The 24061-nt window shown below is 37.1% G+C and overlaps 1 protein-coding gene across 1 annotated transcript in view; it reads left to right on the forward strand.

The window, feature by feature from the left end:
- Positions 1-24061, forward strand: part of pxdn (peroxidasin) — a 106589-nt gene that overhangs the window by 10939 nt on the left and 71589 nt on the right. The window contains exons 2-3 of the mRNA XM_039651074.2: positions 20274-20345; positions 20556-20627. Coding sequence (XP_039507008.2) covers positions 20274-20345; positions 20556-20627 — 144 coding nt within the window. The remainder of the gene's footprint in view (positions 1-20273; positions 20346-20555; positions 20628-24061) is intronic.

Genomic DNA, 24061 nt, shown 5'->3' on the forward strand with positions numbered 1-24061 from the left:
GAAACAGTTTTTAACTGTCTTTTGATACTTGAACCATCCAGTTCCCATTGAAGTCCATTATATGGAGAAAAATCCTGGAATGTTTTCATCAAAAATCTTAATTTCTTTTCGACTGAGGAAAGAAAGACATGGACATCTTGGATGACATGGGGGTGAGTAAATTATCAGCAAAAGTTTTTTCAAAAGTGAACTAATCCTTTAAGTGACATTGTTCTTAAGCCTGTTTTATTCACATAATTTCATAAAGTTATACTGTATCTTTCAACATTTCTTCTAAGGTTTCTGTTTCAAATCTTTCAGAATTTGAAAGCTAAAACTTTAGGTACAAATCTCATTGGGATTATTGGATAGGCAGGCTCACTGCAAATATATTGTTTATTAAAGTTTTGTTCATGGCTTCACAGATAAACTGAAAACTGCATAGATCTCAGTTTCTCCAAATGAAGATTGATTCAAAATGTGAAATCAAGAAGCAAGAAAACAAAATAGAGACTGACACCGTCAAAACGTGCCATTGGAGAAGCACTAATTAAATAACATTTTAGTCCCTGCAAAACAGTTTCAGACAAATATTTCTAGTTGTAGAAATGTTGGTGCTCCACTGATGCAAATATATTGATTCAAAGGCCTTATATGAACCTACAGGCCTATTAGGTCTAAGCAGTCTCTAAGGTTTAAAGGATTAGTTCACTTTTAAAAAATATTTTGTTGATAATTTACTCACCCCCCATGTCATCCAAGATGTCCATGTCTTTCTTTCCTCAGTCGAAAAGAAATTAAGGTTTTTGATGAAAACATTCCAGGATTTTTCTCCATATAATGTACTTCAATGGGAACCAAATGGTTCAAGGTCCAAAAGACAGTTTCAGTGCAAATTGCAAACCGTTCAAAAGGCTTTAAATGACACCAGGCGATGAATAAGGGTCTTATCAAGCGAAATGATCGCTCATAAAAAAAAGTTTAAGTTTTATAAGCTCAAACGGTCGCCTTGCTCTGTTCTGTGATGAGTGTTCATTTAGTTCGTTGAATGAACCAAATGACACGAAATAAGATTCGTTCATTTTGATGAAAGAGTTTGAACAGGAGAGTCATGAACTCGCATCACAGAAAAGAGCAAGGCGACCATTTGAGATTATAAAAACGTAAACTTTTTTTTTTTTTTTGAGCGATCGTTTCGCTTGATAAGACCCTTATTCATCGTCTGGTGTCGTTTAAAGCCCTTTGAACAGTTTGCATTGAAACTGTCTTTTGGACCTTGAACCATTTGGTTCCCATTGAAGTCCATTATATGGAGAAAATCCTGGAATGTTTTCATCAAAAACCTTAATTTCTTTTCAATTGAAGAAAGAAAGACATGGACATCTTGGATGACATGGGGGTGAGTAGTGACCAGTGTGACTGTTTAGTCTGCCTTCATTTCCTGGTGTTGATTTACAAAACGGCAATCTAGTAATTCACAGCTTGATAGTTGAAATGGTTGCTGGCGCATGAGTCTGCCATGCAGTTGCTGTCAATCTTTGTCTTTCCAGTAAAATGCCTCTCCCCCTTACCATATATTATATAATACAGACAAATGGGGGCGGAAGTATTGGCAATAGGGTCAGAACGATTATAGTAATTTAGGGCAGATTTTTTGAGTGAATTATAAAATGGCAGTAACATTAGAAGGCATGCTTTTGTTTCACATGAGATCACTATTACAGAATGTTCAGTATGTGTTTAAATGAGCACAACAACATCGTGCTCCAGTCCGGCACAACTAAACACTGTATCTATCTGCATCTCTGACTGCGGCTGGAAAACGTATTTTCCACCTGCAAAAATGATTCTGTCAACCTCTTTACCATATGTGACAGTACTGCTTTGCAAGATTCATATGATCAGATGATGAGCAGTGAACTACCTAACTAACTTTTACTGATGACGTTTAGGAAGAAGGTGCTGAACGAGTACAAAAGCAGCTTTATTTTGTCAGAAAATTTGATATTCATCGATTGAGGAGCAGAATGCAGTTACATATCTCTCAACTTATTGATCTCTCCATAGATGTAGGGATGTCCCGATATTGTAATGCTTTATTTATAGGTTCTGCATGAACATACCACTGTGCAGGTCTAAAAAGGTTGTAAACGGTCTTAGATAAGATAAGACAGCCTGTGTTACACATTTCAGGAATGTAGCCTGCTTATGAAATTGCTCAGCTGGATTGAAAAATTGTGTTAGTGTTGTACATTTTCATAATATACACCTAGAATCAGGTAACCATTAACTAAAGATAAGCTGTTCTGTTGGACAGTATATTAAATGGAAGAAATGTTCTTTTGTTCAGGCACGTTCACATATACCTGTGGAAACATCATAGGCATTCAAAATAGACAACTATTGGGGTCTTTTAAATAGTTAGTTTCCCCCCCCCCAAAATTTAATTCAGTCATTAATTACTCACATTCATGTCGTTCCAAACTTCAGAACACAAATTAAGAACTTTTTGATGAAATCTTAGAGCTTTCTGTATCATATTGATGAAGATATTAAATTTAGGCTTTTATTCACATTTAAACATTGATCAGTGAACATAAACCGAACCTGCTTGATGCGCGAGAACGAACCTCATTGGCTCTTGCTGAAGCTCAAACGTGATGCGTAACACGAGAATGAACCTCATTGGTTCTTGCTGAAGCTCAAACGTGATGCGTAACACGAGAATGAACCTCATTGGTTCTTGCTGAAGCTCAAACGTGATGCGTAACACGAGAATGGACCTCATTGGCTCTTGCTGAAGCTCAAACGTGATGCGTAACACGAGAATGAACCTCATTGGTTCTTGCTGAAGCTCAAACGTGCTGCGTAACACGAGAATGAACCTCATTGGTTCTTGCTGAAGCTCAAACGTGATGCGTAACACGAGAATGAACCTCATTGGCTCTTGCTGAAGCTCAAACGTGATGCGTAACACGAGAATGAACCTCATTGGTTCTTGCTGAAGCTCAAACGTGATGCGTAACACGAGAATGAACCTCATTGGCTCTTGCTGAAGCTCAAACGTGATGCGTAACACGAGAATGGACCTCATTGGCTCTTGCTGAAGCTCAAACGTGATGCGTAACACGAGAATGAACCTCATTGGCTCTTGCTGAAGCTCAAACGTGCTGCGTAACACGAGAATGAACCTCATTGGCTCTTGCTGAAGCTCAAACGTGCTGCGTAACATGAGAATGAACCTCATTGGCTCTTGCTGAAACTCAAACGTGCTGCGTAACACGAGAAAGGACCTCATTGGCTCTTGCTGAAGCTCAAACGTGATGCGTAACACGAGAATGAACCTCATTGGTTCTTGCTGAAGCTCAAACGTGATGCGTAACACGAGAATGAACCTCATTGGCTCTTGCTGAAACTCAAACGTGCTGCGTAACACGAGAATGAACCTCATTGGTTCTTGCTGAAGCTCAAACGTGATGCGTAACACGAGAATGAACCTCATTGGTTCTCGCTGAAGCTCAAACGTGATGCGTAACACGAGAATGGACCTCATTGGCTCTTGCTGAAGCTCAAACGTGCTGCGTAACACGAGAATGAACCTCATTGGTTCTTGCTGAAGCTCAAACGTGCTGCGTAACACGAGAATGAACCTCATTGGTTCTTGCTGAAGCTCAAACGTGATGCGTAACACGAGAATGAACCTCATTGGCTCTTGCTGAAGCTCAAACGTGATGCGTAACACGAGAATGAACCTCATTGGCTCTTGCTGAAGCTCAAACGTGCTGCGTAACACGAGAATGAACCTCATTGGTTCGTGCTGAAGCTCAAACGTGATGCGTAATACGAGAATGAACCTCATTGGTTCGTGCTGAAGCTCAAACGTGCTGCGTAACATGAGAATGAACCTCATTGGCTCTTGCTGAAACTCAAACGTGCTGCGTAACACGAGAACGAACCTCATTGGCTCTTGCTGAAGCTCAAACGTGCTGCGTAACACGAGAATGGACCTCATTGGCTCTTGCTGAAGCTCAAACGTGCTGCGTAACACGAGAATGAACCTCATTGGTTCTTGCTGAAGCTCAAACGTGCTGCGTAACACGAGAATGAACCTCATTGGCTCTTGCTGAAGCTCAAACGTGATGCGTAACACGAGAATGAACCTCATTGGCTCTTGCTGAAGCTCAAACGTGCTGCGTAACACGAGAATGAACCTCATTGGTTCGTGCTGAAGCTCAAACGTGATGCGTAATACGAGAATGAACCTCATTGGTTCGTGCTGAAGCTCAAACGTGCTGCGTAACATGAGAATGAACCTCATTGGCTCTTGCTGAAACTCAAACGTGATGCGTAACACGAGAATGAACCTCATTGGCTCTTGCTGAAGCTCAAACGTGATGCTTTACACGAGAATGAACCTCATTGGCTCTTGCTGAAGCTCAAACGTGCTGCGTAACACGAGAATGAACCTCATTGGCTCTTGCTAAAGCTCAAAGTGATGCGTAACAGGAGAATGGACCTCATTGGTTCTCGCTGAAGCTCAAACGTGATGCGTAACACGAGAATGAACCTCATTGGTTCTTGCTGAAGCTCAAACGTGATGCGTAACACGAGAATGAACCTCATTGGCTCTTGCTGAAGCTCAAACGTGATGCGTAACACGAGAATGAACCTCATTGGCTCTTGCTGAAGCTCAAACGTGATGCGTAACACGAGAATGAACCTCATTGGCTCTTGCTGAAGCTCAAACGTGATGCGTAACACGAGAATGAACCTCATTGGCTCTTGCTGAAGCTCAAACGTGATGCGTAACACGAGAATGAACCTCATTGGCTCTTGCTGAAGCTCAAACGTGCTGCGTAACACGAGAATGAACCTCATTGGTTCGTGCTGAAGCTCAAACGTGATGCGTAATACGAGAATGAACCTCATTGGTTCGTGCTGAAGCTCAAACGTGCTGCGTAACATGAGAATGAACCTCATTGGCTCTTGCTGAAACTCAAACGTGCTGCGTAACACGAGAACGAACCTCATTGGCTCTTGCTGAAGCTCAAACGTGCTGCGTAACACGAGAATGGACCTCATTGGCTCTTGCTGAAGCTCAAACGTGCTGCGTAACACGAGAATGAACCTCATTGGTTCTTGCTGAAGCTCAAACGTGCTGCGTAACACGAGAATGAACCTCATTGGCTCTTGCTGAAGCTCAAACGTGATGCGTAACACGAGAATGAACCTCATTGGCTCTTGCTGAAGCTCAAACGTGCTGCGTAACACGAGAATGAACCTCATTGGTTCGTGCTGAAGCTCAAACGTGATGCGTAATACGAGAATGAACCTCATTGGTTCGTGCTGAAGCTCAAACGTGCTGCGTAACATGAGAATGAACCTCATTGGCTCTTGCTGAAACTCAAACGTGATGCGTAACACGAGAATGAACCTCATTGGCTCTTGCTGAAGCTCAAACGTGATGCTTTACACGAGAATGAACCTCATTGGCTCTTGCTGAAGCTCAAACGTGCTGCGTAACACGAGAATGAACCTCATTGGCTCTTGCTAAAGCTCAAAGTGATGCGTAACAGGAGAATGGACCTCATTGGTTCTCGCTGAAGCTCAAACGTGATGCGTAACACGAGAATGAACCTCATTGGTTCTTGCTGAAGCTCAAACGTGATGCGTAACACGAGAATGAACCTCATTGGCTCTTGCTGAAGCTCAAACGTGATGCGTAACACGAGAATGAACCTCATTGGCTCTTGCTGAAGCTCAAACGTGATGCGTAACACGAGAATGAACCTCATTGGCTCTTGCTGAAGCTCAAACGTGATGCGTAACACGAGAATGAGCCTCATTGGTTCTTGCTGAAGCTCAAACGTGATGCGTAACACGAGAATGGACCTCATTGGTTCTCGCACGTCAAGAGAACATACTTGAGCTTTTGTTTACCACAACTGATGTGTGAGTTATATGAATGTTTATATGTGAATAAAAAACTGAAATCAATAATCATATAAAGTGATCACGTCTCCTCAGAAAATATGGACCTAACTGCTCAATTCATATAGATTAGTTATAGAAACTTTATGAATTTTTTGAAACGTCCAAGTTGTAGTTGCGTAGCTGTCAATGGAGGGACAGAAATAACTCAGATTTCATCAAAACGATCTTGATTTGTGTTCTGAAGATGAACGAAAGTATTACGGGTTTGGAACGACATGAGGGTGAGTCATTTTTTATTTGTGTGAACTATCCCGTAGACAGCATTTATGTATTATTACAGTCACAGAACAGATCCTACTTTATTTAGAGGTGTCAACAGCATCCAAAATTCACTCATTGCCGCCAATATGATCTCCTCCAAATATATCTGATATTTTGCATGGCTTGTGTGAACGGGTAAAAGTTGAGTTGACGTAAACAAATGTTCCTTGTAAAACACAACTTCTACATAGCTTGCTAAAGTTTTGATACAATATCCTTATTTTTCCAGTTTATCTACATCTACATATCTACATAATGGCTATTTAAAAGAAGATAAACAATTTGAAGGACAATTTGGTCCTTCCTCTTCCTGGGACTTGGCCATCAGCTGGTTTCCTCAAAGAGGATCTGTCGAGTCCGAGAGAGTTAGTAAGGAAGAGGGAAGCGGCATTGTGTGGAATTTGCTGCAGTCAGGTTTTGTCAGGCATTCATTCTCAGTGGCATTGTGGAATGCAAAGCCAGTGAAATCCCTAAAGCTTTGCTAATTTGCACAGAGGGGATATGGACCCTGATAGTTAATAAAAGAACGCTCCTGGCGCTCTCTTCCTGTGCCAGTGCTGTGGAGAGAGTTTGCTACACTATTCCAGCTTTAGAAAGCTGAAAGTGAGGCCTAACGTAGAGGCTGAGGACTTCTGTGAGCCGAGTGAGAGCACTTTATAATACTGGGTGCTAGAACATAAATTAACCCCAACATAAATTAAGCCTGGTTCTTGTTTGGCTTAAAGGAGTAGTTCACTTTATAAAAAACTTTTGCTGATAATTTACTCACCCCCATGTCATCCAAGATGTCCACGTCTTTCTTTCTTCAATCGAAAAGAAATTAAGGTTTTTGATGAAAACATTCCAGGATTTTCTCCATATAATGGACTTTAATGGGAATCAAATGGTTCAAGATCCAAAAGACAGTTTCAGTGCAAACTGTTCAAAGGGCTTTAAATGATTCCAGATGATGAATAAGGGTCTTATCAAGTGAAACAATCGCTCATTAAAAAAAAAAAAAAAAAAGGTCAAGTTTTATAAGCTCAAATGTTTGCCTAGTAACTTGACTAACTTGACTCGGTTACTTGACTAACTTTTTTTAGTTTAAAAATGATCCAAGTTAGTATCCAAATTAATTATCCAAAAGTATTTTTTAGCAAGTACATAACCAGCCAGTGCCGAGGCACAACTCACGTAAAGTTGATAATTCAGTGAATTACTGCAATTGCAGATTTCTAACAGAGATGGCGACAAAGAGGAAAAACGGCTGACTGTAGCATCTTATTAGACATTTGTTTGCAGATATAGAGTGATAGTTGATATTTTTATGCATTTTATGCACCAAACCAAACATGAGGCGGTCAAAACGGAGTGGAGTGCATTGATATTGACTAGCGCCAGCTAACGTTATACAGCGTGCTAACCTCGAAAATCCAGCTGTATTCTAACAATTACTTGGCTCATACCTGTCAACACTCCCGTTTTCCCGGGTTTCTCACGTTTTTTAGCTCTATCTCCCAGTTTGTTATTTTTCCCGGGAAACTAGTCTAACTGTCTGTCACACTTTCATACATGGTGTGTTCACTTCGCATAGACCGCAAAAGGGGTGTTTGAGGCACACGGCACATACAACACAATACAGCCGATAGTTCAACAGGGAGCGCACAGCTCTTAAAGGGGCCACACCTTATTTCCACTCATTGACTTCCCCCTCAGCCTATATTATAAGTGCTGCTGCTAATGTTTCAAGTTTTTTATATAAGTAGTTTACCAGATAGATTATTATATGTAGGCTTAATATAGTGTAGGTAGGATAAGCCTACCCATATAGATTTTTATTTAAAATGTATTAGAGCCAGACCGATATATCGGCCGACCGATATTATCGGCCGATATTAGGCATTTTCCAAAACATGGTATCGGCAGTTATAATGGCCGATAAATGAATATCTAAAAAATAAAATAAAAATTGAATTGCCTGTTATATTGAAAATGTACAGTATGTTTTACAATTTGCAGTATGATGTCATCTATTGCTAAATTATGGCTCATCATAGACCAGCTAACCACAAAGCTAGCTAATGCCACTATCATCAGTGGAAGACCGCTAACGTTAACATTAATGAGCTTGGAAACCACAATGAACTTTTTCTGCCTAAATAAAGTAATGATTACCGTATTTATAGCTAGCATATCTCTAGTTACAGTCCCTGCATTGTAAAATGTAAGTTATACTTGCGAGGAGTGAACATTTAGACATAGAGAAAAAGTATCAAACGTATCTTGTGCAGAAAAGTTAGCTTTTCTTTTACACGTGTGTGAAATCCAACAATATTTAATAAAAAAAAAAAAAAAAAGGCAGATATATCGGATTTTAAAACGCAAAAATATTTTTATCGGTATCGGCCTTCAAAATCCTTTATCGGTCGGGCTCTATATGCTGCTTAATGTTTCACATGGAACAGGTGAGCCAGTGCACAATTAATTTTTTTTTTTTTTGTATTTTAATTTTCTGTGCATAACTTATTTTGTTAAACTACATAAATGCCATTATTCTGTGACATATCCCAACTGTTACAATAAAACATTAATTGAGCAATATAACATGCATTTTCATTCAGTATAAGCAATATTTAGATTTTTATGTTAAAATGATATCATGAGATATTTACATTCTCAGGAAAATAGGCTCTTATTAGTTAATCGTTAATCGATCGATAAGGTTCGAATTCATCGATAATTTGCATCCCTTATGTATCAGGTTGGGCCTCTAAATACAATGAAGCTGTTTTTCCCCCTCCTTGAATACGAGCTCCACATTCTCCCTATATCATATGAGTCATAATAACACCCTGATGTATGAAATATATCATGACCATCTCAGAGTGTTGATGTGATTCTGCTCCTGCTGTATTTGTGTCCGATTGTGTTATCGTGTCGCTCTTGCTCTTTATCATCCATATCATACAGTACATTGTGGGGAATTTCCTGTGAAATCATTAAACTGGACGTGAGCCTACAAGGACCAAGACCACATCCTGTTTTCTGTTGACTTGCATTCCCCTGCTATCAGGTCACGTTTCTATTCTTCCAAACAGCGTCAGCTCAGAGACGCAGTGACTGCTCGGCGACACCACAATCTTGTGCGTGTTTTTGTAGCTGTTTTTTTTTTATAAGCGAAATTATAACAGAATGGATTTAGAATTGTTCATTGGCTTTTTTCTCCATTATAATAATCCGATATTATCACTATTTTTTTATATTGTCAGATGCAAGGGGTTTGCACGGGCGAGTAATACTAAAAATCCATTATAGTGTTCTTGTAAATATATATGTGCAATTCAAAAGTTTTGCAAAGCTTAAACAATGAGAGCAAACAACCAAATGAAAAAAAAATTGGTAAGGAATTTTATTATTATTATTAAATATTTTTGTATTACAGTACTATTACTATATGTATTTATTAGTGCCGTCAAACGATTAATCGCATCCAAAATAAAAGTTTTTGTTTACATAATATATGTGGGTGCACTGTGTATAAATATTTTGTGTATATATATAAATACACTTACACATACTATACATGCATGTATATTTAAGAAAAAATATATTTATATCTAAAATATTTATATATATTTATATTTTTATATTTTATTTATTTTATTTTATATTATATTTATATTTTATTTTATATTATATTTATATTTTATATTTTTATATGTTTATTTTGGATGTGATTAATCGCAATTAATCCTTTGATTGCCCTAGTATTTATTAATTTTTTTTTTATATAATTTAAAACAATAATAATAATATAGCAGTCATATAGAATGGGTTCCATTTAAAAAAAACAAACTGAAATTAACTTTTTTTGTTGTTTTTTTTATTCTTCCATATCTATGCTTGTTCGAGGACTGCAGATCTGAGCAGGCTTTGTGATGGATATGTTGCATTATGAACCATGTCATCCGTCTCGGCCTCTTCATGGACACATATTGCATGTGTTGTGTATTTTTGATTGGGAAAGTCACTGCTGCCAAACACCACTGCTAATCAATCCAAGCTGTATTATATAAATGAAGTGCTCAAACATGTGGCCAAGACTGCTGAACTCAGGCCCAGTGGACAATGAGTCATCACAGCTCAGATACAGTTACAATCTGTGAATAGTCTGTTGTGCCGTTTTGTTCTCCAGCTAACAATAAACTGTATTCATTATGTCATAATTGCCAAGGCTCACCTGCAGACGAATTGTCCCATCAACAATGCACCCAGATCGCTGTGCTTTTGTTCTGTTTTATTAAACAGTCTTGCATAGTTAACTTGCATGTTCCCCTGCTGAGAGGAAGTCTGACCTGCTTTGCTTAGTCTCTTACTCGGTGTTCCTCACTTATAAGTTACTGCAACGTTGAAAACATGATGGGTTATGAAAAAGACATTACACTGTTTTAAACTGTTACAATATATCTTTAGATGTGGTGAAAATTCATTTGGACTTCATTTTCGATATTACAGTTGTTCTGTAAATTATTGTTAGTATAATAAACATTTTCATTTTACAGTGAAATATAATAATAATAATAATAATATCTCTTATTTTGTTTGATAGTTTTATGTATTATTATTATTATAAATAATAATAATATCTCTTATTTTGTTTGATAGTTTTATGTTTTATTATTATTATAAATAAAAATAAAACAAACATATTATTTTATAGTCATAATGATATGTCACAACAATGTTGGGCCATCCATCCCTACAAACAAGCAGCAAGCTCCAATTTCTCCCTGACATGTTTGTTCTATGTTCTAGTGGACCCAAGTCATGTCCTAAATTACATGAACTATGCACCTACACTCTCAGAAAAAAAAGGTACAAAAGCTGTCACTGGGGCTGTACCTTTTCAAAAGGTTAACTTCTGTCCATTTTAGGTGCTAATATGACATTTTAAGTGTTAATATGTACATTTTAGGTGTGAATGTACATCTTAGGTGTTAATATGTACATTTTATGTTCTAATAGGTACATTTTAGGTGTTAATATGTACAAATAAGGTGTTAATATCTACATTTCATGAGCTAATATGTCCTTTTTAGGTCCTAATATGTACATTTTAGGTGTTAATATGTACATTTTAGGAACTAAAATGTCATCATTTTAAAATTTTAATGCATCATCATTTTCATCTCAGTTTTCACAGTTCACACTACAATGCGAAAACTGTTTTCAATTTTTTTCCACTTAGGAAAGCTCACAGCACAAAACAGCACAAAAAAAAACACTGTCTCAGTGTGGATGGAAGTAAAAAGAGAAAAAGATGTGTTTTCAAACAAAAACAAATTAGTGTGTGAACAAGGCCTACAGCTACAATACAAAACAAAGTCTCAATACGCTCACTAACAAATGTCTCATGTAAAACTGTAACAATGGTTCCCTGAGAAGAGGAACTAGACACTACATCTAGGATGGACGCTATGGGTACTCCATCAGCGTATCTGGTGTCTGAACCATATGTGAAAACACTCTAATTTGATTAGTTTGCAACATTCCGTGACATCATTAGCGGAGTATAAGAGGGCGCCGGTAGTACACGTCATCAACTTGTTGTGCAAGCAGACCGACTGGCATGGCCACGAGAAGCAGTGTCTTGTTCCCTTTTTCATGGAAGCATGTTTATAGTTGTAACCGGAGACATTCCCTTTTGAATGGGAACTCAATGCTGCATCTTGTATGGATGATATGGGGAACAAATATCCATTCTGCAGGGGTTGATTCACTAGGTGAAAAAATGCACAAAGTGGGCATAGCATGTTGACTCAACGGATTACTTAGCCGGAGTCAGAGCATCCATCCAAAGCGCACACATACACACACACCGTAGTTCCATAGTTCCCTAAGCCATTATCTTCCGCAAAAATAGAAGATCCCTTCTATGCCTCTGTAGCTGGGGAATGCCCGGCTTGAATGAAGCCAAGTTCAGCCACAGATGCCTCTCCGTGACCACCATTGCTGCCATCAAGCGACCGATAGCAGCAGCTGTTTGTTTAGTGGTCCAGAGAGCTATATCTGTGTTCAGCAACCGCTTTAGGGGACAGTCTCTGGCCCTGATCCAGGTATATTTGAGGAGATCTACCTGGTTGGCCTGCAAACAGCCATTGTGTGCAATGCCCTTCAGTCTGACCTGCCTTGCCATTCATGTGTGAGGTGGTCTAGAGCGGCCTGGATGACAGGGCAGGAGCTTTCAAAGATGATGACTTACCCGGGGAGAGTTAGTTTGCAATTGCATCTTCACATATCCACACTCAGCTAATCCTTCCACATTTGTGTAGTTTGAATAATGAAATGGATAAATCTGGGCTGAACATGACTTCTTCCATGACTTCTACACTTCAAGGTGAAGGTTGGGAATGAATGTTAGGCTCATGGGGGAAGGGTGAACATAGCCTAACAGGAATTGCTTGTCCAGTCAACCACAAGAAACGTTGTTTTTCACACCCCCAAGCTAGATCCAATCTGAGCGGCCAGGCCATGACCCCCAGCAATTCCTCGTATGTGGTAATAGCAGGATGAGAAGACTCAGTACACACACTTTCCTTGCCTTCTTCAACCACATCTGCTTCCAAAGGCTGCCAAGAAGGTTAATGTTGCCAGCAACAAGCTATCTGCTGGATCGGACGTCTCTCGAGACATCCCCCTCCCTCCCATCCCTTACCTCTCTACAGATAAAGCGTTGTCGGGATAGTTCCAGACAAGTAGTTTGCTGAGGGTTGTTTTTTTAGGAAAGGACTATGTCTGCTCACATTTATTCAACCTGTGGAGTGGGCTCTTAATACGCGTGTACGTGCCATCGGTGTTCTCACGGTTTCGTGTTTTTTTAAGTTTGCGTTTAGACAAATGAAAGCTTTAGCATAAGTTCGGCAAGGAAGACTTAATTACTGTGTTACTTAATTACCTTCAAATCTATCCAATCACGTTCATATTCTTACTGTATGAGAGTGGAACTTACACATGTTTGAGTTCGCAGATTCTGACACGACAACAACCTCCATCCTCCCCACCACCCCCAGGATGGTCCTGTCTATACTTCCCAGGGGTCGGCTGTGCCCCTGCCTTCGTCTTCTAGCAGGAGATGCTGATCCGCTACCCTCAGATTATGAACTATAGACGGGGCCTACACCAAAGAACTTTATGAATAATTGCTTGCTGGGCAACCAATAAATGGATGCTTTCTTACATAATTTTATCTCCCGAGTCTTTCTGGTAGAACTTAAGAGATTTATGTTAAAACGGGGTCGTGTTAGCAGCCCCATAGTTAATTACTAATGATCGTTGCAATGGAAGTGAATCAATCAAAACTACCTTTAGCTGGAAAATATCTTTATTCTAGAGCTCCTCTCCCAAGCAATATATGCACAGGTCGTGTGTCCTCAGATGTCAAAAACCTGGGACATAGAGGTACATGCTTCCTAAAAACGCTTGCAAGAATTTTCCATGATCATGTCTTCACCACACGCTAAGAATATGCTGAAGACAAAAAAGCTGCTAACATGTGCTATGGTCGTCCTCTTATACTATTGGCTAATGACATCACAGACTGTCAACAACTAAACAGATTGGAGTGATTTCACACATGCTTCAGACGCAGGATTTACTGATGGTAAGAAGACTTGACTCCAGTAGGGCTGTCAACTTTAGTCGTTTAGTCGACTAATCGGTCGATGCCGTCTTGGTCGACTGACATTCTTATTGGTCGACCAGTTGCATTTTTTTTTTTTTTACCAATAGAAAGAATTTTTCAATGATTTACTCCTTGATATTTATTCATTTATAAGCAGTTATTTATTACTGTATTCTAAATATAATTAGCCTATGTTTTGTCCCCAACTTTAAAATGCTTTAATTTAGGATATTTTTGTAACTGCGCCACAGTTTAGCGCACACACACAATACACTCGGGAACCGCACCCGTGGCTGGCTGCGCTGCTGCTCGCGCTCGGTAAGGGATGCTGTATTCATTCAGTTAGAACGCGGCTTGTTTTGGCTTTAGTCTACAAAATGTCCAGGAAATCTAAATCTTTTGTCTGGCTGCATTTTAAAACAAAGACGACAAGACTGTGGAGGGAGGCGATCGCGTTGCTCCATTATGAGCGCGCAAGTCGCGCGCCTACACTTGAAATCGAACTTGAGCGCGCAAAAGACGTGAGCAGCCTTTTAACGGCTATATCATGCTGACTCAATAGATTGTGTTTTCTTAATGTTTTCATTTTTATTTGTACACTTGACGCATTTGAAAATAGCCTAAATAATGCAACAAAACGAAAATAAACCTATACGCGGTCCTACAGCCTATTATTAGGATTGTTTTTAAGTTATTTTGGTTTTTTTTGTGTGTTGTTTAAAACGCCTTGATCGTCAGGGCGAAAGTTAACGCATAGCTTTGAAAGTAAAGAAGAATATAAAGCCTGTATAAACGAGAGGTTTTGTTGGGATTTTTCATTATGTGGCAGATAGCAGTTATATTTTTTTGCAGCGTGTGGTGTGGTCAGGTGCGCGATTGTGAATGTTACTATAGACCTAGGACAGAGCTCTTCACTTTTTGCAGTTAAAAAATCACTTAATTTTCAAAGAATTGTATTATTATTATAGTTTTATTTATTTGTGATGTTTTTTCGTTGTTGTTTTATAAATGCTCAATGACAATTGTTTAAAAAATGTTTAATCAAAACATCACGTTTTTTTTTGTTTTGTTTTTTGTCGACTAATCGTTGCACAGGACTCGACTTTGGTCGACTAAGGATTTCTATGGTTGAATACAGCCCTAGACTCCAGACCCCATAGCGTCCAACCAAGACGCAGTGTAGGGTTCCCATTCGAAAGGGAATTAGTTGTTTGTCGGATGACTAGTAAACCACACTGACCCATATCTTTGTAAGGAATGGTATGAATCCGTTGAGTATGTTGTGCATTAGATGAGCTCAGTCTTTGTTTAGGGTGTTTCCTGAGGCAGGTTGGAGGTCTGCTGGAATCTGTGCAACCGTGTCTGAGCATGTCTCTGTGAGGGGGGCATCCCTCAACCTAAGGGCTGTCAGGCAGGGCCATTTGTCTTCTAGCGTTTCAGAAGAACCGATGATTATTTCGGAGTTGCAGGACTCCCAGGATAATATAAGCAAAAAAGCCTTGGCTTAGTGTCCTGATGGCAAGAAGAACATTTTCCAAAATCTTTTTCACTCACTTACTCATTTAATTTGGCCAACGTGAGAAAAGAACAAAGATTTGTGTCTATAATTTAGTGGTTTATATTTTCCTTATGTGACGATTAATCAAGGAGGTTTCCCGTTCATCTGTGATAGAGGAGCTATTTACGATGTGTACATTGGAGGGAAGTCTCTTGCTTTATCTGGGCCAGACATGTGACCAGAATCAACCTACAGTATGGATTGATTATGTATAGTTGTCACTGCCTATTAAAGGGTTATGAAACCCCCCGTTTCAGCACCAGTCAGTTCTTACCACAGTTTTTTTTTTTAAAATGCTACAAAAATGGCCGTGGCAAGCTGTGGAGTGGAGAGGGAAGAGTAGAGACCGACAACACAAGAACAGCATCTAATTCAGACTGTTTAAAAGACTGTCTGAGTTAAAAGCATAAATGCTTGGGAAAAACGAACGCTGCAATTTACCATTACACACAACACAATATGCACAGTTTTGTAAGCTCACTGTAAATTATGCAAATATATAAATATCTACTTGACTATTTGTCATCACACATGTCCATTTGTTACAATTTAATAGTAAGTTTTAATAATGTCATCTGAAGAAAAGACACTAGTTAGCAAATGCTTTTAGATTACACTTGACCATGCAGATTTGCCAAGAACAACAAAGGTGCAATAAATTGGTGAAAAACTTATACAGTACATTCTTCAGAGAAAGAGGCATTTAGCCTGTCTGGTTGATGTTCTTTAAACGGTAAGATTCATAATAGTGTTAATTAGCGGGAGAAAATTATGAAATAACTGGTCATTTCTTTTTAAGATATACTTTTTAAAGCAAGTTTGTTTAACTATATAGACTGTATAGCTGTTGAGTTGTCAATCTTTTCTGCCCTTGTTTTTCTTTTACCCAAATTCTAGCTTTCTAACAAAATTTTCTTCTTTAAGTATTGCGGTTGCCTGTGATGTTACTGTAGACGATCTCTGTGGGATTTTTATACATCTCCCTTTTTGGGTCAATGTAGTAATAGTGCACAGGAAAGCATATTGGCTCAAACATTTAAGCTAACTCACTGCTGTGTGTGTTCATCAAAATGATTTAATTTGGGTTTTTCACCCATTATTTTTTGTTTACCAGTGTTTACTGGTTTATTCGATTCCAAATTATCATCTAATAAAACTGATTTAAATGAGAAACTAATCATCATTTTGTCCACATGCGTTCTCCTGCTCTAAACTCTTGTATACATGAGGTAAGAAGGCATTTTCTATGAGTTAGAAGTTATATTACTATGCATTAACCATACTAGGGCTTTAGATTCTTCTTTAAATTAGATTCTTTAGATTTAAAAGTTTAGATAGCAGGAAAACCAAATGTTTCTACCTGTAGTAATCAAGTCAAAGTCAGTAGATCCCAGCTGTAATAAGATGATGTTTGATGTTTATCCAAGAGGCTTCAGTTATGTGGTTGGTGAGGAATTCCCAGCATTTAAATTTATGCACACTGTGACCTTACAAGACCTCCTAATAGTTGGAATAACACAACTGCAGATGTGAATGGAGTCAAGTACTTTTGGTAGAAGTAGCTGTTCCAGCACAATGTAGGTGTCCTCCTTTACTCTTTCTTTGAATTGTGTTTGTCACCAATGTTGGTATAGTTGCACGAGAATATAGAGGTTTTGTCGTTGGTTTGACTCAGAATTCCAACTCCAAAAGCTTGGGAGTAAACATAATAAGAAACTTGATTCTTCCGGAAGGTTAATTCAGTATTTACATCATACAACAGAAATTGGACATGGAAAACTGTAAAGATAGCTTTATCGTGCTCACAGCTGTGAGGATAGAACTGATACGAGTCAAACCCCACACCACACATGAAAACGTGGTTCTCTGTAATGGAAAAAAGCACACTTTTCTTTGCATTCAGCCTTAAAGGAGAACTCCGGTGCAAAATGAACCTTTGGTCTAATAAAACATCGGTACCTAGTCAATGGACAATGGACACTGTCCCCCTTTTACTAGAGCTGACATGCTCTGTTCCCAAGCAAACAACACATAAATCATGTGTATCGTATCCCCACTCATATTGTAGCGAAGGCAGGGAGAAGCACACTGATTTTACACGTACTTCCCGACGCATTCACGCAGAGCATTCCCATAGCATCAATTCTCGACGCAGCGCAAGTTCGCTTGAAAAGGTCACTTTTAGCTTTTGGACCTGGTTATTGCTTGAAGTTTGTTCTTTCTTCAGTATCTCATGGGGCATGTGTAGGTTGGTGCATGACCTATTTACAGTTAAGTGTTTTTTGCAAGTCTAATCAATGGTCTCTGCGACAGAAAAACACAGCCATCCTTTTATTTCTTGCATTGTTATTCTTTAGTTATGTGTTCTCACAATAAGGTAAATTATATCATGAGCACTAGTACCCTCTCCTACTTCTCCATGCCGGTTTCAGTGTACAACAATCATCTGTCAAGTACAGTTTCATTTGCATTCACAAGCGTTGTATGCACATTTCACTATACATATTGTTTCAAAACAGCTCTACTGAGAAAACTGCCTGTGTGAGCAAACTAAAGGCAACCGTGGCAAGAAAAAAAAACTGAGATTGAGGAAGAAGGATGAGGAAGAAATCTTGAAAGGATCGACATTCATATTGGCTTAAACAATTGTCTAGGCCAAAGTACAAAAAAAAAATGTTATAGAAAATTGGTTTACAATGTAATTATTATATATTTAAGTACTTAGTAATATTAAGCAACTACATGCACTTACTATAGAGCTGGTAAGTCCCGCCCCTTCAGCTAACCCCGCTGGACCTCTAGGTTGAAAAATCGCCAATGCAAGTGAATGAGAGAAAAAAATTATTTTCTAATCCCGTTTGAATTTTGCGAATGAACGTGAACATATGATGTCTGTGAATTTTTTACATAATTTTTTGTGTAAAGAATGCTACAATTTAGCGGGTAGAATTTTCATACGGTTAGACTTTGTGTGGGAGCACTGTGTGGACTACAACTCTTCGCTGCTTTCAACGCGTTTGATATACGTCACCACCACTAGCACGCGGATCCCGCTAAACAAACCATTGTTTGAATGGTGACATCTTGGTACAAAACACACAGGCATCTCGATCTAATTCCTTACCGTGATTTGTGTAGGGAAAATATGTTATGTGGTGACGTAACATATGCGACGTGTAGTCTTTCTCATTATGTCTATTCCACAACTGCTAGCCAAAGAATCATACAATATACTGTCAAACTCGTTACATGGGAAATTATATAAAAAATTCACAGACATCATATGTTCACATTCATGGCACAATTCAAACGGGATCAGAAAATAATTATTTGATCTCATTCACTTGCATTGACGCTTTTTCAACCTAGAGGTCCACTTGGAGTTTAACGGATGGGCGGGACTTACCAGCTTAATAGGGTTGGAGTAGGATTAGAATTTGGTTGAAGGTTACAGTAGATGCATATAATTATGCATAATTTATTGTTATTACTGTGGTACATATGTAAAAAAAGTATAAAAATAGTTGGTGATTTTAAGTTTGGAGCCCAGCCTGAGATTACTGGAGCGATCCAAGCAGTGGTCAGGGAAATATCTTTCACTTGCTGGCTTAGTATATGACTGATATTTGATACGGAGCTGCAAATATAGGTGTTATAGGTGGGGGATATTGGAGATTGTTGGCGGTGGGTCAGCTTGATCTGACCAGCACAAGAGCTTATGAGGTAAATTCAGAGAAAATGGTTATAATGTGAGTCTTAGTCCCTAATTATAGTTCACAAACTCTGTTATATCCTGAGAATAATAGTCGGGATTCCAGCAGACCTAACGATACTGCACAGTTGAGCGCATGTCTATAAAAAGTTAGCTATACGGCTGGCTAGACTGATATGTCTAGACTTTAGCCAAGAGACTGTATTCTGAATCTCAGGGGCCATAAAGGAAAGGGATAGAGGAAGAGGAAGAGATTGAATATATTTTCAATCTTATTCATATGTATTGGGAATAATACTTTGTTACAATAAGGGGGAGTTATTGGGGTCCTGAGGAATCAGTACTTTAAATCAGAGCATTTAAATGCGAGTATCAGCATTTTATAATTAAATTAAATTATTTATTAACAAGCCACCAAAGTAGCTGTGAAATTAAATATTCTGATACGGTTTATGTCCTCTAACTTTTACATCTTGAATTTACAAATGCTTCATTGTTCACATGCCACTATAATAACATGCTGTATAGGGACACTGACAAAGTGGCTTTAAATTGATGAATTTCTGTCAAACACCCTGAAGAGTCTAGAGACATTATATTAAAAGAACATCTTGAAATGTTTTGTCTAATTATCATCTCGTTTTTATCAGACTTTGCAGGAGGACAGAAGTCGTCTAGGCTTTAAATGTCCTTAGAAAGCTTTGAAATTACATCTAGTGTCAAGGATACAGAGCTGCATGTCATAACAATGTAAGCTAGTGCCTTGTAATATCAGATGTACCTTGTAATATCAGCCGAAAGATGCATATATAAGCAATACAATAAAGGGCCTGAGACCGAGCCTTGTGGCACTCCATACTTCTTAGGTCGGCGTTTGATGATGAATACAAATTTTAATTTGTATTCAGAAAGACAACAGCAGAGACATATTTTCTGCAATTCTCTGTTTTTCAAGAGGTGTTTTAAATTAAGCCTGTTAATGATTGTCACCAAAGTTATGTAATATATAAAAAAAGGGATTTATTTAATACATGACAACGCTGTATTCATTAAATACCATGGCAAATGCAATTTGATCTAAAAGTGTTTCTTTTTTGTTTTGTTTCCAGAGATTTGAGATTCAACAAAATCAAGGATTTACAGCCAGGCTCCTTTAAGCGGTTGAAGAATCTCAATACACTGTAAGTGTCCATGTTTTCTAAAGCCTTGCCACCTTACTCTATGATGATATGATCACTGTTTTTGTTATTGGCATGAACTAGCTTTTTTGGTTTCATGAAACCAAATTGAACAAAACTAAACGTTTTGGATCATGTACATTTGTTTGACATATGCATTATGCATGACCATCTGTTTTAATGTCTTATTCATTTCTTTCCTCTTTCTTTTAGCCTTTTAAATAACAACCACATCAGACGAATCCCAAGAGGAGCCTTTGAAGATTTGGAAAACCTAAAATATCTGTGAGCTTTTCTTTTGATTCTGATTTGACTTCTTATGGAACAGATTTGGTTATAGATTCTATAAAAAGTATAGATATAAATGGAATGTGTGATGCTTTATGCATAATAGTGTGCCAGATTTGAAGAACTTTAACCTCTGACTGAAGGCACATCATAAAGTTTAAATGTATATTATTGTAGGTGTTGTATGATAAATCTTCCCTCTTCACCAGTTTTACACAGTAAAGAGTTGAGGTCATGGAATGAAGCTCTCACACATATGGGCAATGTAACTGTCTGCACTGTGAAATTATCTGTCTGACGGCCGTGACCCAAAAGTGCAGAGATCAGACGGAGATGGAATAATTGCTCTCTCTGCTTAGGCGTTGCACACTTCCTGTCTTTGTTCGGCACAGGGCAATTCGAGAATCTCAAACTTTAGTTGTGGTGAGAGCAGCCTGTGTTTATATTTATATAGTCACTCTTCTGAAATGTTTCACACCTGGTTTTGCCTAGATAACTCTAAATTCAGCTGGTCAGATAATAGTAAAAGTACCTCTCAAGAAAAGGACAGGCTCATATTTCACCCCAAAATTTAAGTAAATAAATAAATAAATGATAAATTAAGATTTCAATTTGGCATTGCCATAATTTTCATTTTTATTTTAATGTGAAAAAGTTTTTAAATCAAAAATGATTTATACATCAATGTAGTATTTGTAGTAAATGGCTTTAATTTATGCTGATTTCACAAAACATTTAGAGTAATGAGAATCTACTGAGAAGCACCGTTACAATGAACAGTGAAAATTACAATTAAATTAAATGCATTCAAATGCAAAATGGACCTTAAATTGGCCTTAATTTAACCCTTGTGCTGCATTAGATTTTTAACACCGTTAAGTGCATTAAGGACCAAAAATGGCCACATATTAAATATTGCCTAAAATATTATATATTATTATTATTTTCCACTTTTACCAAGTTAAATCTTTTAACCAGCATCAGTCCTCATCATAACTACCAAAAATGTATTCAATTTCAGGATTTTAACCCTTTAATTAACAGTTTTGTTTGCGAAACCATCGATTTGTATAAGAGGAAAAAACACAAAAATTCAATTATTTTCAATAAACTAAATGCAAAGAGAAAACTTTAGATTTGGATTATCACATGTCCCACTTTGCAAAAAATCCCACTTAGCGCGTTAGAGACCAAAAATGGCCACCTATTAAACATTGCCTATTGCCTAAAATAAGGTGCATTTCCACTCATAGGGAATAAATATGTAGTGACGTCATCTGGTGGAATACACTATATAATGCAAATATAATGCTTTTGCTTCAAAATGAAAGGATGTTTGTGCAAAAATCATGTTTCATGTATTACTGACAGCCTCAGATTTAAACAACGTTTTAATGGGTTTCAATGGGCCATTTTTGGTCTTTATGGTGCTGAGTGTTACTATTTGATCTACACAGTGTGTGTTATACATATTTTGCAAAATGGGATCACATTTTTTACATGTATCCAAAAAGTCACAATTTTGCCAAATTTCATACCATTTGCATTAAAACAGCCAAAATGGTCAAAGAAATTAAACTGCAAAAGACCAAAAATGTCCCTAATGCAGCATAAGGGTTAATAAATGCTAAATATAATTTATTTATGTTTTCCTTTTGATTTGGGGTGAAATATGACCTGAAAATCTTGTGGGGTTCATATGGGATTCATACATTTTAAAGATTTTTTTTATTTCTGCATTTTATAATTTTATCTATACAGATTCTGCCAAAACAAGCAAAGAAGTAGAAATCTCTCAATGTGTACATAACTAAACTCCCTTTTTTTTACAATTATAAAACAAAAATGTTTGTATAACTCAATAGTGATGTGCCACTGGACTTTGTAAAGTCCAATTAATAACTACGAGAGGCTGAAAAAAAATGACAGCACACTGTTATTTTAGTGCTGGTGGTCTTAAAGTCACTCCAGATAATCATACTGTGGATTATAATTCTCAGAGTGACTGTAAATCCATTCATTAACTCCTCTTGGGTGGTGCAAACACCTCACATAGTTCACACAGTCATGATGTCCAGCTGTGGAGTCGTTTGAGGGAGCGCTTTTACATTTTCCCTTCTGAAAGTCAATGTAACACATGCTCTGTATGTATGTAGCATTTTACTACTCTAAAAAAAATATTTTCTTGATTTGTAATCACACTTTTTTTTTTTGTCAAATCAACTTAAATAATTTATGTAGTTCATATAACATAATATTTTGAGTTTTTGATGATTAAATCAATCTCCTTCATTGTATTAACTCAATTTTTCCATTTCAATGAACTTAAAATTTTAAGGCAACCAGGTTACTTCATTTTTTTAAGTTAAACCAACAACATTTTTTTTACAGTGATGAACAGGTTTTTGTGTGAGGACTTCAAATGTTCCTCATTTAATTCAGGGTTATAATAGTCAATTAAAACTAAAGTCATACCAACGTTTCTTGAAAATGAAATAAATGTTAATTGAATTAAAAAAAATAAAATGTAAAACATGTATTTTTCCAGCTCGTTGCCTTGTCAAAATTTCTAATTTTCATTAGTTTAACGTGATGTACTAATATAACTATAAAAATAAAATAAATACAAACAATAGACATAACATTTTATATGAATTTTTATGAAAAAAATATTCAAAATATTATTAAAAACTATAATAGTATGTCAATGATACTAAAATAACACATTTTTGAGTGTGAACAATTTTTCAGTTTAATTTTTTTTAATTCAAATTATGTAATAGAATTATGTATTATAATAATAATATGAAGCATCTATAGATATTTATCAGCTGTTTTTTTTTTTTTTTTTTTTTTTTAATCAATTTAAAACTATTGGCAATCGACTATAGCATGAAAAAGGGCAGGCCAGTATAACAAACCAATAGTTATTAATTAACTTTGTGGCATTGAGTTCATGAGTATCATGTCTTTCTATTTATTAGAAATATGTAACTAAGAAATATGTAATGTTCTATAATAATAAGTCAAAATTCAAATATGAGTTGATGTTAATGAGAAATATTTGATAACCTCTGAAGCTTGCAAGCTTGTCTTATTTGTATTTTGCTTTATTTTTTATCTTACTTTGTGCCTTTCTTCACTGCAAAAAAAAAATGCTTTTCTTACTTTGTATTTTTGTCTTGTTTCCAGTCCAAATATATAAGAATTCTTAAATCAAGGTGCATTTACTAAAGTAGCAAAAGGCCATAAGAAATTATGTCTTGTTTTTTGTTTTAATCAAGATTATTTTTCTTGCCCCATTGGCAGATAATTTAGCTTTTTGTAAGCAACAACTCACTTAATTTTGACAAGACATAATATCTTATGGCATTTTACTTTTCTTGCAAATGGATCTTGATTTAAATTTTTTATTGAGTAAGAAAAGAATG

Source organism: Pimephales promelas, chromosome 15, assembly GCF_988280905.1.
Source record: "Pimephales promelas chromosome 15, fPimPro1.hap1.1, whole genome shotgun sequence".
NCBI classification, from domain to species: domain Eukaryota; kingdom Metazoa; phylum Chordata; class Actinopteri; order Cypriniformes; family Leuciscidae; genus Pimephales; species Pimephales promelas.